Genomic DNA, 15730 nt, shown 5'->3' with positions numbered 1-15730 from the left:
TTTGGGTAAGACAGTTGAGTCATTACATACGGTAATTGGTCCTATACCCACTTGTCTCATATCCCTACTTGGAGTATCACCCCAAAACTAACACCAGATATTCTTGAATTAAAAAAAACATATAGGCCTAAGTCCAATCTTTATTCACTAACATGAGTTTTATTATCCAATAATATCCTTAAGTGTCCCACTTAGGGACCGTTCACAAACACTTGTAAGGGGGGGCCTGATGCAAAAAAAGGGGGGGGGGGCTGAAAATATTTGAGATTCCTAAGGGGGGCCCTGAAAAAAATGACCACAAATTTACCTGGAAAAATTGAGTTTATATGCTTTTCTATGGGGTTGACCCATAATAATGTCAAAAAGGGGGGCCCTGAAATTGTCGAGGTCTGTAAATAAAGGGGGGCCCCGAAAAATTTTCGCGATAATTTTTTTTTTTTGCATCAGCCCCCCCTACAAGTGTTTGTGAACGGTCCCTTACCCCACCTTACCCTACATGTCTTCACTTTGCGATTCCCAAAAAGCTATTAGGCCTAGCGATGTTTTGGTATAATTTCGCCCATAATGATCGGGATGTAAAGGAATTTATTGTGACAATTTGCGCAGTGCACAAAAATTGTGTATTTTACACTATTTTTAGCCAATTAGCCAATGATTGGTAGTAAAGGGGCTCCTCCCCCCCTCCCCACGCTCATTTTACCCGGTGGGGGGGGGGGGCGGGATGGGCACTCGAAGTTGGAAGTAACGAGGATGTGCGGGCACCAGTTCAAAACTAGGGGTCTTTCGGTGAGAGCCTAGACACTGAAAGCTCTTTAGTGAGACTGGGGAAATATGACCAAAGGGGGTCATTCAGTGAGACTGGGACAAATTTTGGGTCAAGATAAAAAGTTGATAAAAATTTTCCAAAGATTCATAAAAATTTTGGAAATTTTGGGGAAAAAAATGAAAAAACAGGGTCATTCAGTGAGAGATTATCCGAAATGTCCCCAAATTGAAGGGGGTCTTTCGGTGACAGGATCAGGAAAGGGGGTCAATGGGGGGGGGGGGCCAGCCTAGGCTAAATCCTCCAGTCCTTCAACATCTACGCACTAACGCACGGTCATCGGGTTGTGCTGATGGTGAATTGGCAACGTGAAGGATTGTGGGTAATATAAAGACGCCGCAATTCTGGGCCTGGAAGGATTCAGGCTAGGTCCAGCCCGGGTCTGGGGAGTTCAGAAATATTAAAAAAGGGGTCATTGGATGAGAGGAGTTGAAAAATGGGGGTCAATGTGGCCGCACATCCCCGTCACCCATTTTTAATGAGTGCTCCGGGCATTTTAACCTCTCCAGGGCTCGTAAATTTTTGCTAATTTTATTGCACACCCGGATTGCACAGCCCTTAGGACACTGATGACAGGGCCGACATGAAAATGGTCCGACTTTTTTGCACACTGGGTTTGTTTGGATTGAAACATTACAATAAAGGGGTGTTTTCTTTGCGAATCGACTATAATTAAATATTATCATGTACATCTTGACCAATTAAGGTTGACCAACGTAGTGTTCATCATTACATACATAATGATAAATTTTCATTCAACACCCAATTAACAGTTTAGATTTTTAAAAGTAAAATATTGGCGAATGCTCGTAACACATACCCCACAATAAAAGTTCTAACGGCTCTGGGGTCACATGATCATTTAAATACCCAGCGCCATATTTGAAGTTTGGAATCGTCGAAAAAAATACTGAAAAACACTGAAGGGAGATATCATTTTCACCATATTTGTGCGAGTAAGATCAGCAATTCATTCAATAAATAATCAAGGGTAAGATTTTATCTATTATTTCCTGTAAGTGAAATATATTACGTAATTTTAAGATATTAAATATTTAAACTTATGTTTCTTGATTGTTTTGATCGTGATGATATTGACTGTCGAATTCGGCACCCGGCCCAGCATACATCACGGCGGTTCACGTTAGTAGTATAGTACTACAAGGAACTTATACGATGTCCTCATTCACAAACTGATACTATCTGTCCATCGTATAAGACTGTTACCGTACGGCAATATGGTGAAGGAATATTACACAGTCAAGAATAGGCTCCATCATTTTTTTATTGCTTGATGCTTGATGTCTTAACTCCTAGAAAGCTTCCACTTGTCCAAGGTCAAGGAGACGGACGAAATCGTGCTGTGCAGATGTGCGGGTGCGAAGAATAGAAGACTAGAAGTGCAAGTAAAAAACATCCTCATCTTTAAAGCTGATGATGGGTGGTGGTTGGCTGCATTGCTCTCACCGCTGGAAGGGCTGCTGCCTGGAATGCTGCGACTGATGGTGCTATCACTGCTTCCAACGGAGTCTATTCCAAAGTGGAATGGTGCGGATGAAGAAGGAGAACTTATATGTGTCACGAGAAGCTTGTATTGGATGATAACGGAGGTGATGGCTTGATCTGACTGGTAGTGGGTGAAGCTGAACACAAGGTGGAAAACTGACATTGATGAGGTTGTAGTGGAACTTGAAGAACATGGTGCATTGGTGGAGTATTCGCCGGGTAACTAGTTGATCAAGATCAAGCTGTTGTAGAAGAGGTGAGATACTGGCTTTACGGTCATAGACACCACAGATAAACGCACAGCCTGGCGCTGGACCGCCTCAGAGAGTAGATGTTTTTGCAGTGTGTGGACTCCATGCTGCCGCCGTGCACTCCAGCTGGGGACGAACCAGGGTTTGGTATGCTTTCAGCTTGATGTTTTGTGAGCATGGTCCCATGTTTCTTCTGATGATTCCTAGAGTACTGCAGGCCTTTGATCTAATTTTGGCAATATGCTGGTTCCACGTTAAGTCACTGGAGATGGTGACACCGAGGTACTTATGATTAGATGTTCTTTCTATGTCTTGTTGCGCAACGTTGTAATTGAAAAGGCTGGGTTTGGTCTTACGAGTTATGGTGAGAAGTTGGCATTTGGAGGCGTTGAAGCTCATCTGCCAGGTATCTGCCCATTTGAACACTGTATTGAGATCTTGTTGTAATATATCATGATCAGCATCTCCTTTAATTTCTCTATACAAAACGCTGTCATCAGCAAACAGTCTGATGCTAGACTTCACTTCATCTGCTATGTCATTGATGTACACAAGGAAAAGTGTCGGTCCCAATACTGACCCTTGTGGAACGCCTGATTTTACTGGCGACCATGGTGAATGCACACCGTTGACACTAACACACTGCTCCCGGTTATTAAGGAAGGCTTGAATCCACCTCAGTGTATTTCCTCGAATTCCATAGTGATGAAGCTTAAGCGCCAACCTCTGGTGTGGTACTTTGTCGAACGCTTTACTGAAGTCCAACAACAGAGCGTCCGTTTGGCTACTCCTATTGAGGCACTCTGACCAATCATGAACTGCTTCAAGCAACTGCGTTTCGCATGATCTTTTTTCACGAAAGCCGTGCTGATGATCAACGATGACATTATTTGTAGAAAAATGTTTGGAAATGTGCGAAAGGACAATATGCTCCATAATTTTGCAAGCAATACAGGTCAAGCTGACAGGACGATAGTTCTCTGGAGATGATTTAGAACCTTTTTTGTAAATGGATGTAACAAGTGCTTTCCTCCACACCTCGGGTAGTAAACCAGATTGGTAAGATTGACAAAAAATGAAATGAAGTACGGGTGCCAATTCTTCTGCGTAGTCATGTAGTATCCGGCAAGAGGTATGGAATCTGGGCCACCTGCTTTACTGGTGTCAAGTTGCTGTAGCTGTTTCAGCACACCTTCTACGCTGATATTAAGATCACTGATGGATTGGAACTCTGAAGCACCCTTGCTGCATGTAGGCAGTGAAGCCAAGTCTTCATCAGTAAAAACTGAAGCAAATTGATGGTTTAACACATCAGCTTTTTCTTTATCTGTTGAACTATTTTTTCCGTTGACTGTCAGAGTTGGAATTCCCACTGCCTCGCGTCTCTGGGAGCGAATGAAGGACCAGAATTGCTTAGGATTGGACTCCAAGCTTGGTCCAAGTACCTCTTCCATATATGTGTGGTAAGACTGCTTTAGTAACTTGGTAACATAGTTACGTTGCTTTCTGTAGCAACTCCATAGTCTCTGAGCATTTGATCTTTTAGCACTAGCATACAGCTTACACCTCTTTTTCTCATTTGCCTAATCATTTCTTTGTCAATCCACGGATGACTTTGCTTATTTTTAGACATACGATGTGGAATGTGCTTTTCCATTGCTTCAAGTGTGTACTTCCTAAAAGCTCCCAGTTGTCATCAACTGATCTTGAATCGGGGTTGCTTTGGAAGAACTCTTCACAGTTTTGGTTGAGGCAGGCTTTCAAGTTTTCATTATCAGCCCTTTTGTAGATGTAGACTTTGTGTGGTGGTTTGTTTTGCCTTTTTGGTTTTAGGTTTATGTCAAATAGGAGGATATCATGGTCACTTACTCCAGTATGCGTTCTAATATTACTGACAATATTTGGATTTTATGTGCAGATTAGGTCAAGAACATTTTGCGATCTCTGCCTAGTCACCAACGTATTTAGCTGGACAAGACCACACTCAGCAAGTAAGTTGAGAAAGTCATCATGAAGCTTTTTACGAGGACTGTCTGCTTTTGTTTGGCCAATGTCCCAGTTTATGTCCGGAAAGTTGAAGTCACCACATAACAATATGTTGGTGTGTTTCTTAGTATCAATTCCCATAATCTTGACTACACTGTCAAACACCTGGTTTGCAGGCTCTATACCAGCCTTAGGGGGGCGATAAAAACTCCCTATGTACAGCTTGCCAGCCCCAGCAAACTCTATGTAGTTCCAGATAGCCTCACATGGAGTATCCATGTCTGGTAAATCTACCGACACAAATGAGCTCTTAATAGCCATGAATACTCCCCCACCTGATTTAGTTCTATCCTTACGAAGCACGTTGTAGTCCTCCGGAAAAATTGAATAGGTAGGAATAGCAGACTCAAGTTTAGATTCACACCCAATAACAATATCAGGAGTGTGTTGAGCAATTGCCGCCTGAAAATCAAGTCTGCTTTTCTGCCCTTTCAACCCATCACAGTTGATTACCATTGCTTTTACACGTGGTAATTTGCCTTTCTTATTAGGAGGTATCTGTTTCGGATTACGAGCAGATTTGGTGGGAGTGGATGTATCAGCAGGAGTAAAGTTTTCAAAATCCAGTGTACTTACATCACAATCATCAGTCAGCGCTTCAAAAGTATTAACACTAGAAAAGCGATCACTGTCGAAGAAAGATGATCCCAGATTTGGTAGGCCACAGTTTATGCAAATCCATGACAGATTTGAATGGGTCATGTAAACTTGGTACAAATCATCAGACATCACCGCACAATCTGTGTGGATCCAGATGTCACATTGATCACACTGTATGGCATGTTGGCCATTTTGGACTTCATGATTACAAATACCACACGGATATTCTGAGTGGGGACCAGGGTTTGATTCAACCCCAGATAGTAAGAGAATCATGACAATCATTTGGCGAGTCTTGTCTGAGGGTGATTTGATGAGACCCTTGCTCTGGAACCTTTGAGTTTTGGTTAGTGTATTCACAGCAAGGGACCAATTGGTGTAGGAGGTTTCCAAATCAGTGACACAGCTCATATTTGAATCCATGGTATTAATGTTGGAAAATTGCTGTGGGCTGATTGGTGGAAACCTACAGGCCCCATAGATATTATTCAATGCATAAAACATTGAGATGAGGCACAAACTTGATTTAATAAACAGGTCCATCATGATTGAATACAATTCTATGTTACACCTACGTATGCGTGCTTTTCAAAAGTGAAGCAGATATAAAAATAGTCTACAGAGATTGATGTACACCCAAGTGTAAATGCATACTTATGGGCGATGATGCGAGTTTATAAATTACAAGATATGTCGTGTACAATCTACGAGAGTAGAATTTCATAATATGATTATGAAGTATGATTCCAAATGAAAAATTTGATGTCACTGTCAGCATTTATGGGACACACAAGCATGTTAAGTCCCCATGAACCATCATGATTTCAAACTGATGTAACATTTAAATATAATGCCATTCACAGAATTATTCAAGTTTTAGTCCAGCTCCAGTCCAGTTCCAATCAAGCTCAGAGTCAGAGAACAGAGATAAAGCTTAACTGAAGTAAGCTTACTGGCTACCAAATTGTGTATATCATGAAAGATATTTGTTCCAGCAATAACGATTCCAATCACAGTTACTTTAAATTGAAATAAGGAAAATGTACCGACCTGTATGCGTCCTGTATTGTGTGTAGAAAAATATTTAAACCCCTGTGTGTACTATACAGTGTGAGTCCCAAAATGGCCGACTGATGTCTCCAAGTTGGCAAAATTCTAATCTGTTCAATCTTCAAAAATATGGTATAAAAAAAAAAAAAAAAAATCATCCCAGATATGGAAGACTAATTCAACTATCAGATGTTCGAAGATTGAGGATGCCAAAAGCAATTAAGATGAAAAATAATTAGATGAGAAAATTAATTCTCAGGAGGATGCCAGTAACACATCTGCATAGCACGATAGCGCCCTCACAATCTTATTATGATCCCTCCCAGTACTCAGTCATGCATGTCAGTAGGTAATGCTACAATGTAGGTGAATTCAAATTTGCCATCAAACTGCATCATTTTACATATCAAATTAAAGCCCTTGAGTAAAGAAAGCCAAAACTGAAAACATTTTTGTCATAGCACTTTCCGTAACAAAGTTAATACATCTTGTCAAAGATTGACTTTCATCAAAAAGATTCTGCTAGTGCTAGCAAAATTCCCCAAAACGGCATTTAGGGGTGTTTCTAGATCTTAGTCTCATGGCAAAAGCAGCTTTTTTTTAATGGAACTGCTATCAAAATCCCTATAAAATTCCATGTGCGACTTGATTATCACCATAAAAAATCATATATTTGGGTCAATTGAAGTATAGAAAACATATTTATGTAGGTTTCCTTCACCGACCTATTCTTGAAAAAAATTCAAATTTCTATGTAAATATGCATTGTGTTTGGGCCCCGATCTCGCGAATTTCGCTGACTAGCAAATGTGTTAACTAAGGTTTGCCTGGGATACCTAATCCCAGTCTCCCGAAACATCAAAACATCAAAAGCGTTGCACTTATACTTACTTAAAAGACTGTCCTTTTTCACATAACGCAGACAAAGTAGGGCCAACTTGCCTAGAAATGGTCAAATTTTGGCAAGAAATATCTCTGTGTAATCCTATGTATAAAGTCCCATATCACATCGTTATCGGCGATCAAGGTTTTTTTTTTCTGAAGTTTGGTTGGTACCCACCAGCGTCATCATGTGACACAGCTAAAATAATCAACCGGGAATCGGGGATCGTTAAAACGTCAACAAATTTCAAAACACAGAAAGCAGTAAACTTAATGGCGAGCGGTCCGAATTTTGAGCTACACCCATCGAATGTGTGTCATCGGCCCAGTCATCGGCCCTCAGACACACACACACAGGCATAGAGTTCTGCAGCAGCATGTTTTGTTGACATTAAACTGTTTACTTCATTTGACAGTTAACTAATCCATAAATTTGACAACTCAAATACAAAGAATATCAGTTGGCAATCTTCAGGGGTGGAATTTCGTAAAGTGCCACAGGAGTCCAAGTGGATTCTCGCAAGAGAGTTTTGCGAGAGTCCATGGATTCCCGTAAATGGATTCTCGTTGTACAATCTTGCGGGAGTCCAAAAGGTATTATATGTAGGCCTACGTTAAATGCATTCAAACAAACAAACTAACAAATAAACTAACAAAGTTAAGTTTTTAATATATGTGTCATCATACTCTCACTTCCATGTCATTGCATCTTTGGCGACTTTTCCTTTATATTTTGCAGGCTTTGAGTTTTAAGGCGTGTTGAACTTAAACGTAAGTTCGCTGATCCGATCATTTCAGCGAGAGTCCACATGGACTCTCGCAATAGGATTTTACGGGAGTCTCTGCGAGAGTCGACTCTCAGACTCCCGCGAAATTCCACCCCTGATCTTAATGTTATGCAATCAAGTTTACAACACTGTCATTAGTGTCAGTCTTACAATGAGTAGAAAATTACTGAGTCACGCAATTCAAGTAGTCATATTGATTATCTCAGGTGGCCTGCTGCAATTGACCAGAGATGAACTGTATGATTTTCCTGTTATTTTGTAATAACAAACCCATGTTTTCCTTGATTTTGGTATGAAAATGAGCAAATAGAATTTAATATCTTGTCAATTTGGAGTTATTAAGGGCAACTAAAACTGATATTAGGTAAGTTTTATCTGTTTGGAATCTGTATTTCCTGTTCTGATGGAATTAATGCAATGTAAACAAACCCAACCATGGCTGATATGGACATTGTGTAGTCCTTTTCAGTACCCTGTTTTCCATGGGTGACTGTAGGAACCCATGGATTCGATCCATGTAATTTTGAGCCATACAAGTTTACGTGGTGAACTAGGTTCACGTCGATCACAGTTGTTGTTTTGAGATTCAGAACTTGGTTTAATTTTTGTAGAACGTTCTGTGCAAGTTGAGACTAGTAAATAATCTCAGATACAATGCAAGTGACTTCGGGATTCAGGTTTTCTGGTCACCCTCTCAGATTTTGTTTAAAATAAATCACTGTATTTTTAATTTTATCCTATAATTAAACATGTAAGGTTAAAAGGAGTATTTCGTGATCCTAGCATCTATTTATGTCATTTTCATTAGATATCCACGAAAAAACCTATTCCCAAAATTTCAGTTGATTCCGATTTTATGCGTTCATGAGTTATGCATGATGATGTGTATTACAGTGTAGGTATGCCTCTAGAGGCATGCTACATGTAGGTGAATTCAAGTTTGCCATCAAACTGCATCATTTTACATATCAAATTAAAGCCCTTGCAAGAGTAAAGAAAGCCAAAACTGAAAACATTTTTGTCATAGCACTTTCCGTAACAAAGTTACATCTTGTCAAAGATTGACTTTCATCAAAAAGATTCTGCTAGCAAAATCCCCAAAAGCGGCATTTAGGGGTGTTTCTAGAGATCTTAGTCTCATGGCGATAGCAGCTTTTTTTAATGGAACTGCTATCAAAATCCCTCTAAAATTCCATGTGCGACTGGCTCATCACCATAAAAAATCATATATTTGGGTCAAGTGAAGTATAGAAAACATATTTATGTAGGTTTCCTTCACCGACCTGTTCTCGAAAAAAATTCAAATTTCTATATGTAAATATGCATTGTGTTTGGGCCCCGGTCTCGGCGAATTTCGCTGACTAGCAAATGTGTTAAGTAAGGTTTGCCTGGGATACCTACACTATGCTCCATAGACAATGTGTTGTAATTTCATTCTGGTGCACCAGAACGAAATTCAAATTTCACGATATTTTTGCTAAACGAATTAATCTGCAAGAAATATTTTGTACATAAACATTATGTAGTGATAGCCAGAGGTTTCCAGTGATATATAAAATCTCAACTTTTTTGAGAAAAGTGGGGGATGAGGCTGTGGATCACGAAATGCCCTTTTAAAGAGAAGTAAAAAAAAATACCATGTCATGTATTATTAGTGGGAATTATGCACTTTCCATTTCTCACGCATTTGAATGGGAATTGGATTGCATACTTTCCCAATGTTTAGTGAGCATATTTCTCCAATATTTTGAGAAATTGACATTGAATTTTCTATTCTATATTGTTTGGTAATAATGTCTTTTGCCAATATGTTTCACACCCCTGTAAATAATAAATCACAGCTAGCTCTGTGTCAATAAAGAGCCTAGAGGTGTTTACCAGCCTGTCTTCCCTTTGAACCATTAGTCCTTAGATGCAATGGTTCAGTCATGTCAGTGTCCAGACTGTACCATCTAGGAAAGAATTTGCTGTTTTTAGGGAAGACAGAATAGAACAACTCACAACACACAGCCTACAGGTATGTTCAGTCAGGTGGAGGGAACAAGAAAATAAGGAAAAGTACATGTAGATAGCTCCCGGGGGAGGCACTCAAATATGAAAGTGACATACCTGTGCCCACCAGCGTATGAAACTAGGGGTCTATCGGTGTGGAAATTTTCAGAAAAAAGGGGGTCATTCGGTGTTGGCAATGTAAAAAATGGAGTGATTTTGTATGGGAGTGCCTAAAATTTGCTTTTTACCCAATTTTACAGTACAACATAGACAAAACTCATTTATTTTGCTCAAAATGTGTGTGAAGCGCACCAAATTTTGAGGACTAATTGTTCAAGAAAGGGGGTCATTCAGTGTAGGCTACTGAAAAACACCTGGTCATTGGGTGTAGGATTTGCCAAAAATAACGGGGTCTTTTCATGGGCTCATGATGTATGTCAATATATGGGAGCAGGGCTCAAAATAAGGAGGGCCCAAGGGCCCTTGGCCCCCGAAAATCAGTGAGGGCCCGCAAAAGACACATCTGGCGGGCCCAAATGGCCCACAAAATTTGTGGCAATTTTTCTCACTTTTTTGTGGGCTTCATAGGTATAAAACTAATGGCCCAAATTCGGGCCCACAAAAATTTGTGATGGCCCTCAAACATTTAAGATCGAGGGCCCAAATGGCCCTCAGAAATTTTAGCTTATTTCAAGGCCTGTAATCCTGTATGGGAGTTCCCCCCCCCCCCTCCCGGGGCTATAGCAACCAACCTAAAATGTTCCCTTTTTTCAGTTGGGGAAGAATCTGGGGATGGATGTGACACCGCGCGGTAGGGTGAGGGAATAATTTCAATTTTCTGGAAGAATAGACACCCCTGCTCAGCGCACACTCGAGCCCTAACTAAGTATCTGGAGATGCGGTGGTTTGAAACTTGAAAGCTATGAGGAGTACGAAGACTAGACAGAACTGGAAAGCAATGTGATTTTTCATAATAAAATATCGGGACTAATTACCGACTAAATCTTTTTAGCATTTTAATACTACACGAAGGTGAAAAAAGTGTGGGTGTCCGACGGATAACCTGTGTGAATTTCTGGTTGTCCGATGGCAAATCTGGGTGTGAGGACGCCCGGATTACCACTTAATTTGTACACTGCTTTAATATCATAGCCAGTGTTCGATTTTATTTTCATCTATTTTTTTGTGTACATGTAGCAAAAACTGCTACTCACTTTCAGATTTGAGTAGCATTCCAAAATTGTGAGTAGCAATTGTTTTCACCATATTTTGTGGATTTTTTTGTATTCCTGCCATAACTGTATCTATCGTCTTTTTTCTCCCTTCTTGCAAGTTCGTAGACAAATGCAGTGGCCAGCGTTCGATTTTTGTATATTTTTTTTTGTAGCAAAAACTGTACTCACTTTCAGATTTGAGTAGCAATTCCAAAACTGTGAGCATTTTGCTACGCTAATCCAGGTAAATCGAACACTGATCATAGCCATATCCCCGGGAGCCATATGTGCCAAATGAACACATTTCAAACGGTAGGTCTCTACTCCTTGTTGTTTCCGAGAACCAGCCTATTGAAAATTGGGTCGGACCCCTTTTTTTGCGCTGCAGCGTCGCATGACATTAATTTTCTTCCGAGTTTAGACATCCATATCTTCCCTTAGGGTAGGCCTATTCTACAGGGCTACAAATTGGAATCTAGGGTGTCTTGGACCCAAATAACCAGATTCTGGAGTCTAAAAATGTATCTCACCCCCATTTGCTGATGAAGACATCTAAATATGCATATTCGTGATGACGCACATGATAAATTGCCATTTTTGACCCCCTCATCTACTAAATGTCAGACATCATCTAATTTGCTTTTAGTAGGCAATATAGGTTCAGGTGTGACCCCTCATAGCAGGGTAGACCACTGAATTGGCTTAATAAAAAATTTCATAGGGGCTCAAAGATGGCTCGCAAAGCCGGTACCGGTATTCTGTGAAATGAGATAAAACCAAATAAAATTTGAATTGAAAGTGTCAGCAAACTTGTTTAAAATTTTGCAAATTGAGTTTGGGCCCTTTTTTTCTGTTAAAAAAAGCAAATCAAGCAATGATTTAAAAATACATACATGTACCCGGTAGTGTAAAAATCCCGGGGTAAAAATGATGTGCACCAAATGGGTTCAAAAAGCATGCATGGAGATGTGACAGGCCCTGCATATCGGCAGGCCGGAAGTAATTTTCACATGCATTTGGGCCGAGGCCCGCCTCAATCAGAGATGCCAATCTTCCGATTTAAATCGGAATTCCGATTTTTTGTATTTTTTTTTTTTTTTTTTTAAATTTTCAACAAATATTTTTGGCCAAAAAAGCAAGTTATAGGCCCTAAATTACTTGTTATTCAAGGTTGGAAACCATAGAAATACTGCTACTTCAAAAATAAAAAATTGCCAATTTTATTTTACAAAGTTGGATAAAGTTGTACATTTTGATAACAGTCAGGAACACATTGAATTAGTATACATTGCTAGCTGTTCAGTAGAAGTAAAGTAATTAAAATGTACAACTTTATCCAACTTTGTAAACATAAATTGGCAATTTTTTTAAGTAGCAGTATTTCTATGGTTTCAACATTAAATAACAAGTAATTTAGAACATATAACTTTGTTTTTTTGGCCAAAAATATTTTTTAAAAATTAAAAAAAAAAATGGGGGGGGGGCGTCAAAAATTTGATGAATCATCGTTTTTATATTATGCATTATATATATCCATTTCAGCCATGAAGGCCATGTTATTAGGCCAAAAAAATACTTTGGAGAATGTCTCTCATGTACAAAAGTATAGGAAACTGAACATTTAAAACCACTTTTTGGGATGAAGGAAGCATTTTTCACAAAAGTCTAAAACAGGTTTTTATGTTAAAAATGGCCTTTTGGGGTGCTAATTCTGCTAAAATTGGCTGGGCTTAGGTACCTAATTTGCATATTTTATGGTATAATTTTGAGAAAACAAGCCTTGAAGAATATTACATGTTTAATAGATAGTATTCAAGACTGCTATCTAGGCTTGTTTTCTCAAAATAACCTTATTTTTTAATCCATTTGAATGTAATTTTACCCTCAGAAATGGTGTCTCCTGCAGTGTAAAATGTGTAGAAACCCTCTGGCTTTGGGGGGCTTCGCCCCCTCAACCCCCAAAGGGGCTTTGCCCCTGGACCCCGGCCGTGGGGGCGAGACTTGATCGCTTCGCTCCCTACTTTCATAAATTTCAGATTTTTTTCATAACCCATTGGCATCTCTGTCCAATGCCTAAAATAATCACAGGCCTATAGGGCCTACTTCCGATCGACCGGACTGTATGCTTTTTTAGGCATGGGCCTACTCAATTACGTGCAATTTAATTATTTTTTTTCTTATCAAGAGCTTCTCTTTTTCTCCTTTTTCCCAATTCTCTTCTCTTCTTTCCTTTCCTTTTTTTTTTTGAGGGGGTGGGGGAAGGCACCCTAATCCGTGCCTGCCCAAGCCTTCATGTAGGTGTGCATGCCCCTTAGTGAAAGTAGACTCATGAGCAGGATGTACATGCATGTACACACAGCTACATATATAGTTGTACATACGGTACCTCACAGTAATTATAAGTGAACGTAATATATTCCACAGTTGTGTGCTAAAAGATTTTTTTGATGTTTTCTTTATTATAGAAGCTACTTCAGTGGTTGTGAAGTGCATTTGTTAGAATGATGGAGCCACAGCAAATTTATAGTGTTACTGGTAGGTTTAAAATTTATTGAAAATTTATACACATGTCACTTGTATGACCCACCCTAGGACCCCCGGGGGATGTGTGTCATGGTTGGGTCATTTACCAACCAATTAGTGACGCAGGGTGCACGGTCATTTACTCAATATGTGCGTCTACAACATACCCCAAGGGGTGCGTCAGTGTCAGTCACTTTACCTAGGTGCGTCAATGGTTAGGTGCATCAGTGTCGGTCAAAATACCCAAATGGTGAGTCAAATTTGCGTCATGAGGACAGTCATAATCCTTAACATGTGCGTCACAATTTTGACAAGGGGCTCAGTCATTGTCGGCAAATGTCCGTCATTGTTTAGACGCACATGTGGGTCATGGTATAGTTAAATCCGACGCACCTTTGTAAAGTGACTCACCACCCCCGGGGGTCATGGGGTGGGTCATACAAGTGACATGTGTATTACATGTTCCAAGTTTTGAGGCAAACTTGGGAGTTCAAGGTTATACAACTTATACCCATGGTTAGTATTGTGTTACACAGTGAGTGAGGTAGGTAATTCATATACAGTGTACTGTTACTACTGTATTTAAGTTTAACATACATGTACATTGTACTATTAAAGAGAGTGTGCATGCACCAGGTGACCTTAATTTTCATTCACCTTTTAAAGCACCTTGGAATTTAATTTGTAGGGAAAATCAATATAAAACTTACAAAATACAACCAATAGGACAGGCTGCTATGAGCAAACTTGGAATGGATACATCACCTGTGTTAAAAAATTCCACAGAGATGAAAGGTGTTTGTGCCAGTGCAATTTGCACAATGCATATAATTTAAAAATATGTATTTTTGTAGTATCTTTGAGTTGACCTCAATGTTTATCAACAAAGGCAAGGGACTGGTATAACGATATGCTTGGAATGAACCCCATGCCACCACTACACTGTTCAATAGCCTTATTGTGATGTGGCGGGAGTTTTAAAAACATCATGAGCCCTGAACAAAATATGATCTCGCGCATACTGCCAGGCAAAAAACAATGGAAATTGTGATGATGCGTGCGCATACTGACAGGCATTGACGTCAGAAGTCACCTCATCTATACCGCAATTAACCTTGCATGATCTTTTATGCGATCTCTCCTGGGCTTACTGTTTTCCTTCATTGTTTAATGTTTATGTATTCCGATAATAATAATAAAGTTATGTGATCTCACTTATAAATGTAATCTACCATTTTGGCTCTTCCCTTTTTCAGAGGCCGATTTTCTTGAAAATGAAGAGTTTGACTTTGACTTGCCTGTTTCACCAGTTTTAACGTAAGTACTCCCTTTCACAAATTCCATTGTGATTTTTCATAACTTGTAAATACCAGTGAGCAACTACATAGTTTTAGCACCATAACAATGTCCAGATTTACTTTTTGTTTTAAACTATTATTACACCATGAAGGAGGCTTGTCCAATTTCATAAATATTCCATTTCCACTTTGGTTGAATGGCCTTGACAGCTAATACACAGCGATGGAGTTTCACGGTGGTATTGCAATCCATTTATATGCCAAAAATGTGAATTTGAAGGACCATTGAATACTGTGTGAATAATAAATCGGTTAATATACTCTTACAAAATCCAAACAAAACATCTTGCATCCTTGCTATTTACAAGCTCAATGAGAATGGAAATCTACTGATACCAAAATTTTCATTTTGATGAAAAAAAGTGCAAATGATTATCTCTGCAAGTTGACGCGCATCCCGCAAAATACAAGTTGACTCATCTTCTTTAACTTCAAATTGCCATTCAGTGTACTGTGCACAGCATGTTAATGTAAAATATATCATAGGAAATTAAGGAGACTGGAGATGCATTGGTTGTGACATTTTGTTCAACATTGCCTAGTTTCATTATCTTGAATGTTTAGCATAATGACTTGAATGTGCAAAGCAATAAATATAGGATAAGTATGGTACAGGTGATGGATGGATCGCCTGCATGCAGGGGAGGTGACCAGTGCAAATCCACAAAGGTCCACTTTGTGCTATTTTAATTTAAAA

The 15730-nt window shown here is 39.4% G+C and overlaps 1 protein-coding gene across 2 annotated transcripts in view; it reads left to right on the top strand.

Moving 5' to 3' along the window:
* Positions 1 to 1678: 1678 nt before the first annotated feature.
* The window catches only part of LOC140148930 (uncharacterized), a 28693-nt gene continuing 14641 nt past the window's right edge, over positions 1679 to 15730 (top strand). Inside the window, exons 1-3 of one of the 2 annotated variants that reach the window (XM_072171039.1) lie at positions 1679 to 1814; positions 13618 to 13687; positions 14932 to 14992. In XM_072171039.1, coding sequence (XP_072027140.1) covers positions 13654 to 13687; positions 14932 to 14992 — 95 coding nt within the window. In that variant the 5' untranslated portion in view covers positions 1679 to 1814; positions 13618 to 13653. The remainder of the gene's footprint in view (positions 1815 to 13617; positions 13688 to 14931; positions 14993 to 15730) is intronic. The other variant, XM_072171041.1, reaches the window with a different exon arrangement.

Source organism: Amphiura filiformis, chromosome 3 (genome assembly GCF_039555335.1).
Source record: "Amphiura filiformis chromosome 3, Afil_fr2py, whole genome shotgun sequence".
Classification (NCBI taxonomy): Eukaryota; Metazoa; Echinodermata; class Ophiuroidea; order Amphilepidida; family Amphiuridae; genus Amphiura; species Amphiura filiformis.
Note: the sequence above shows the minus strand (reverse complement) of the source record. Positions and strands in the feature narration are given on the sequence as shown.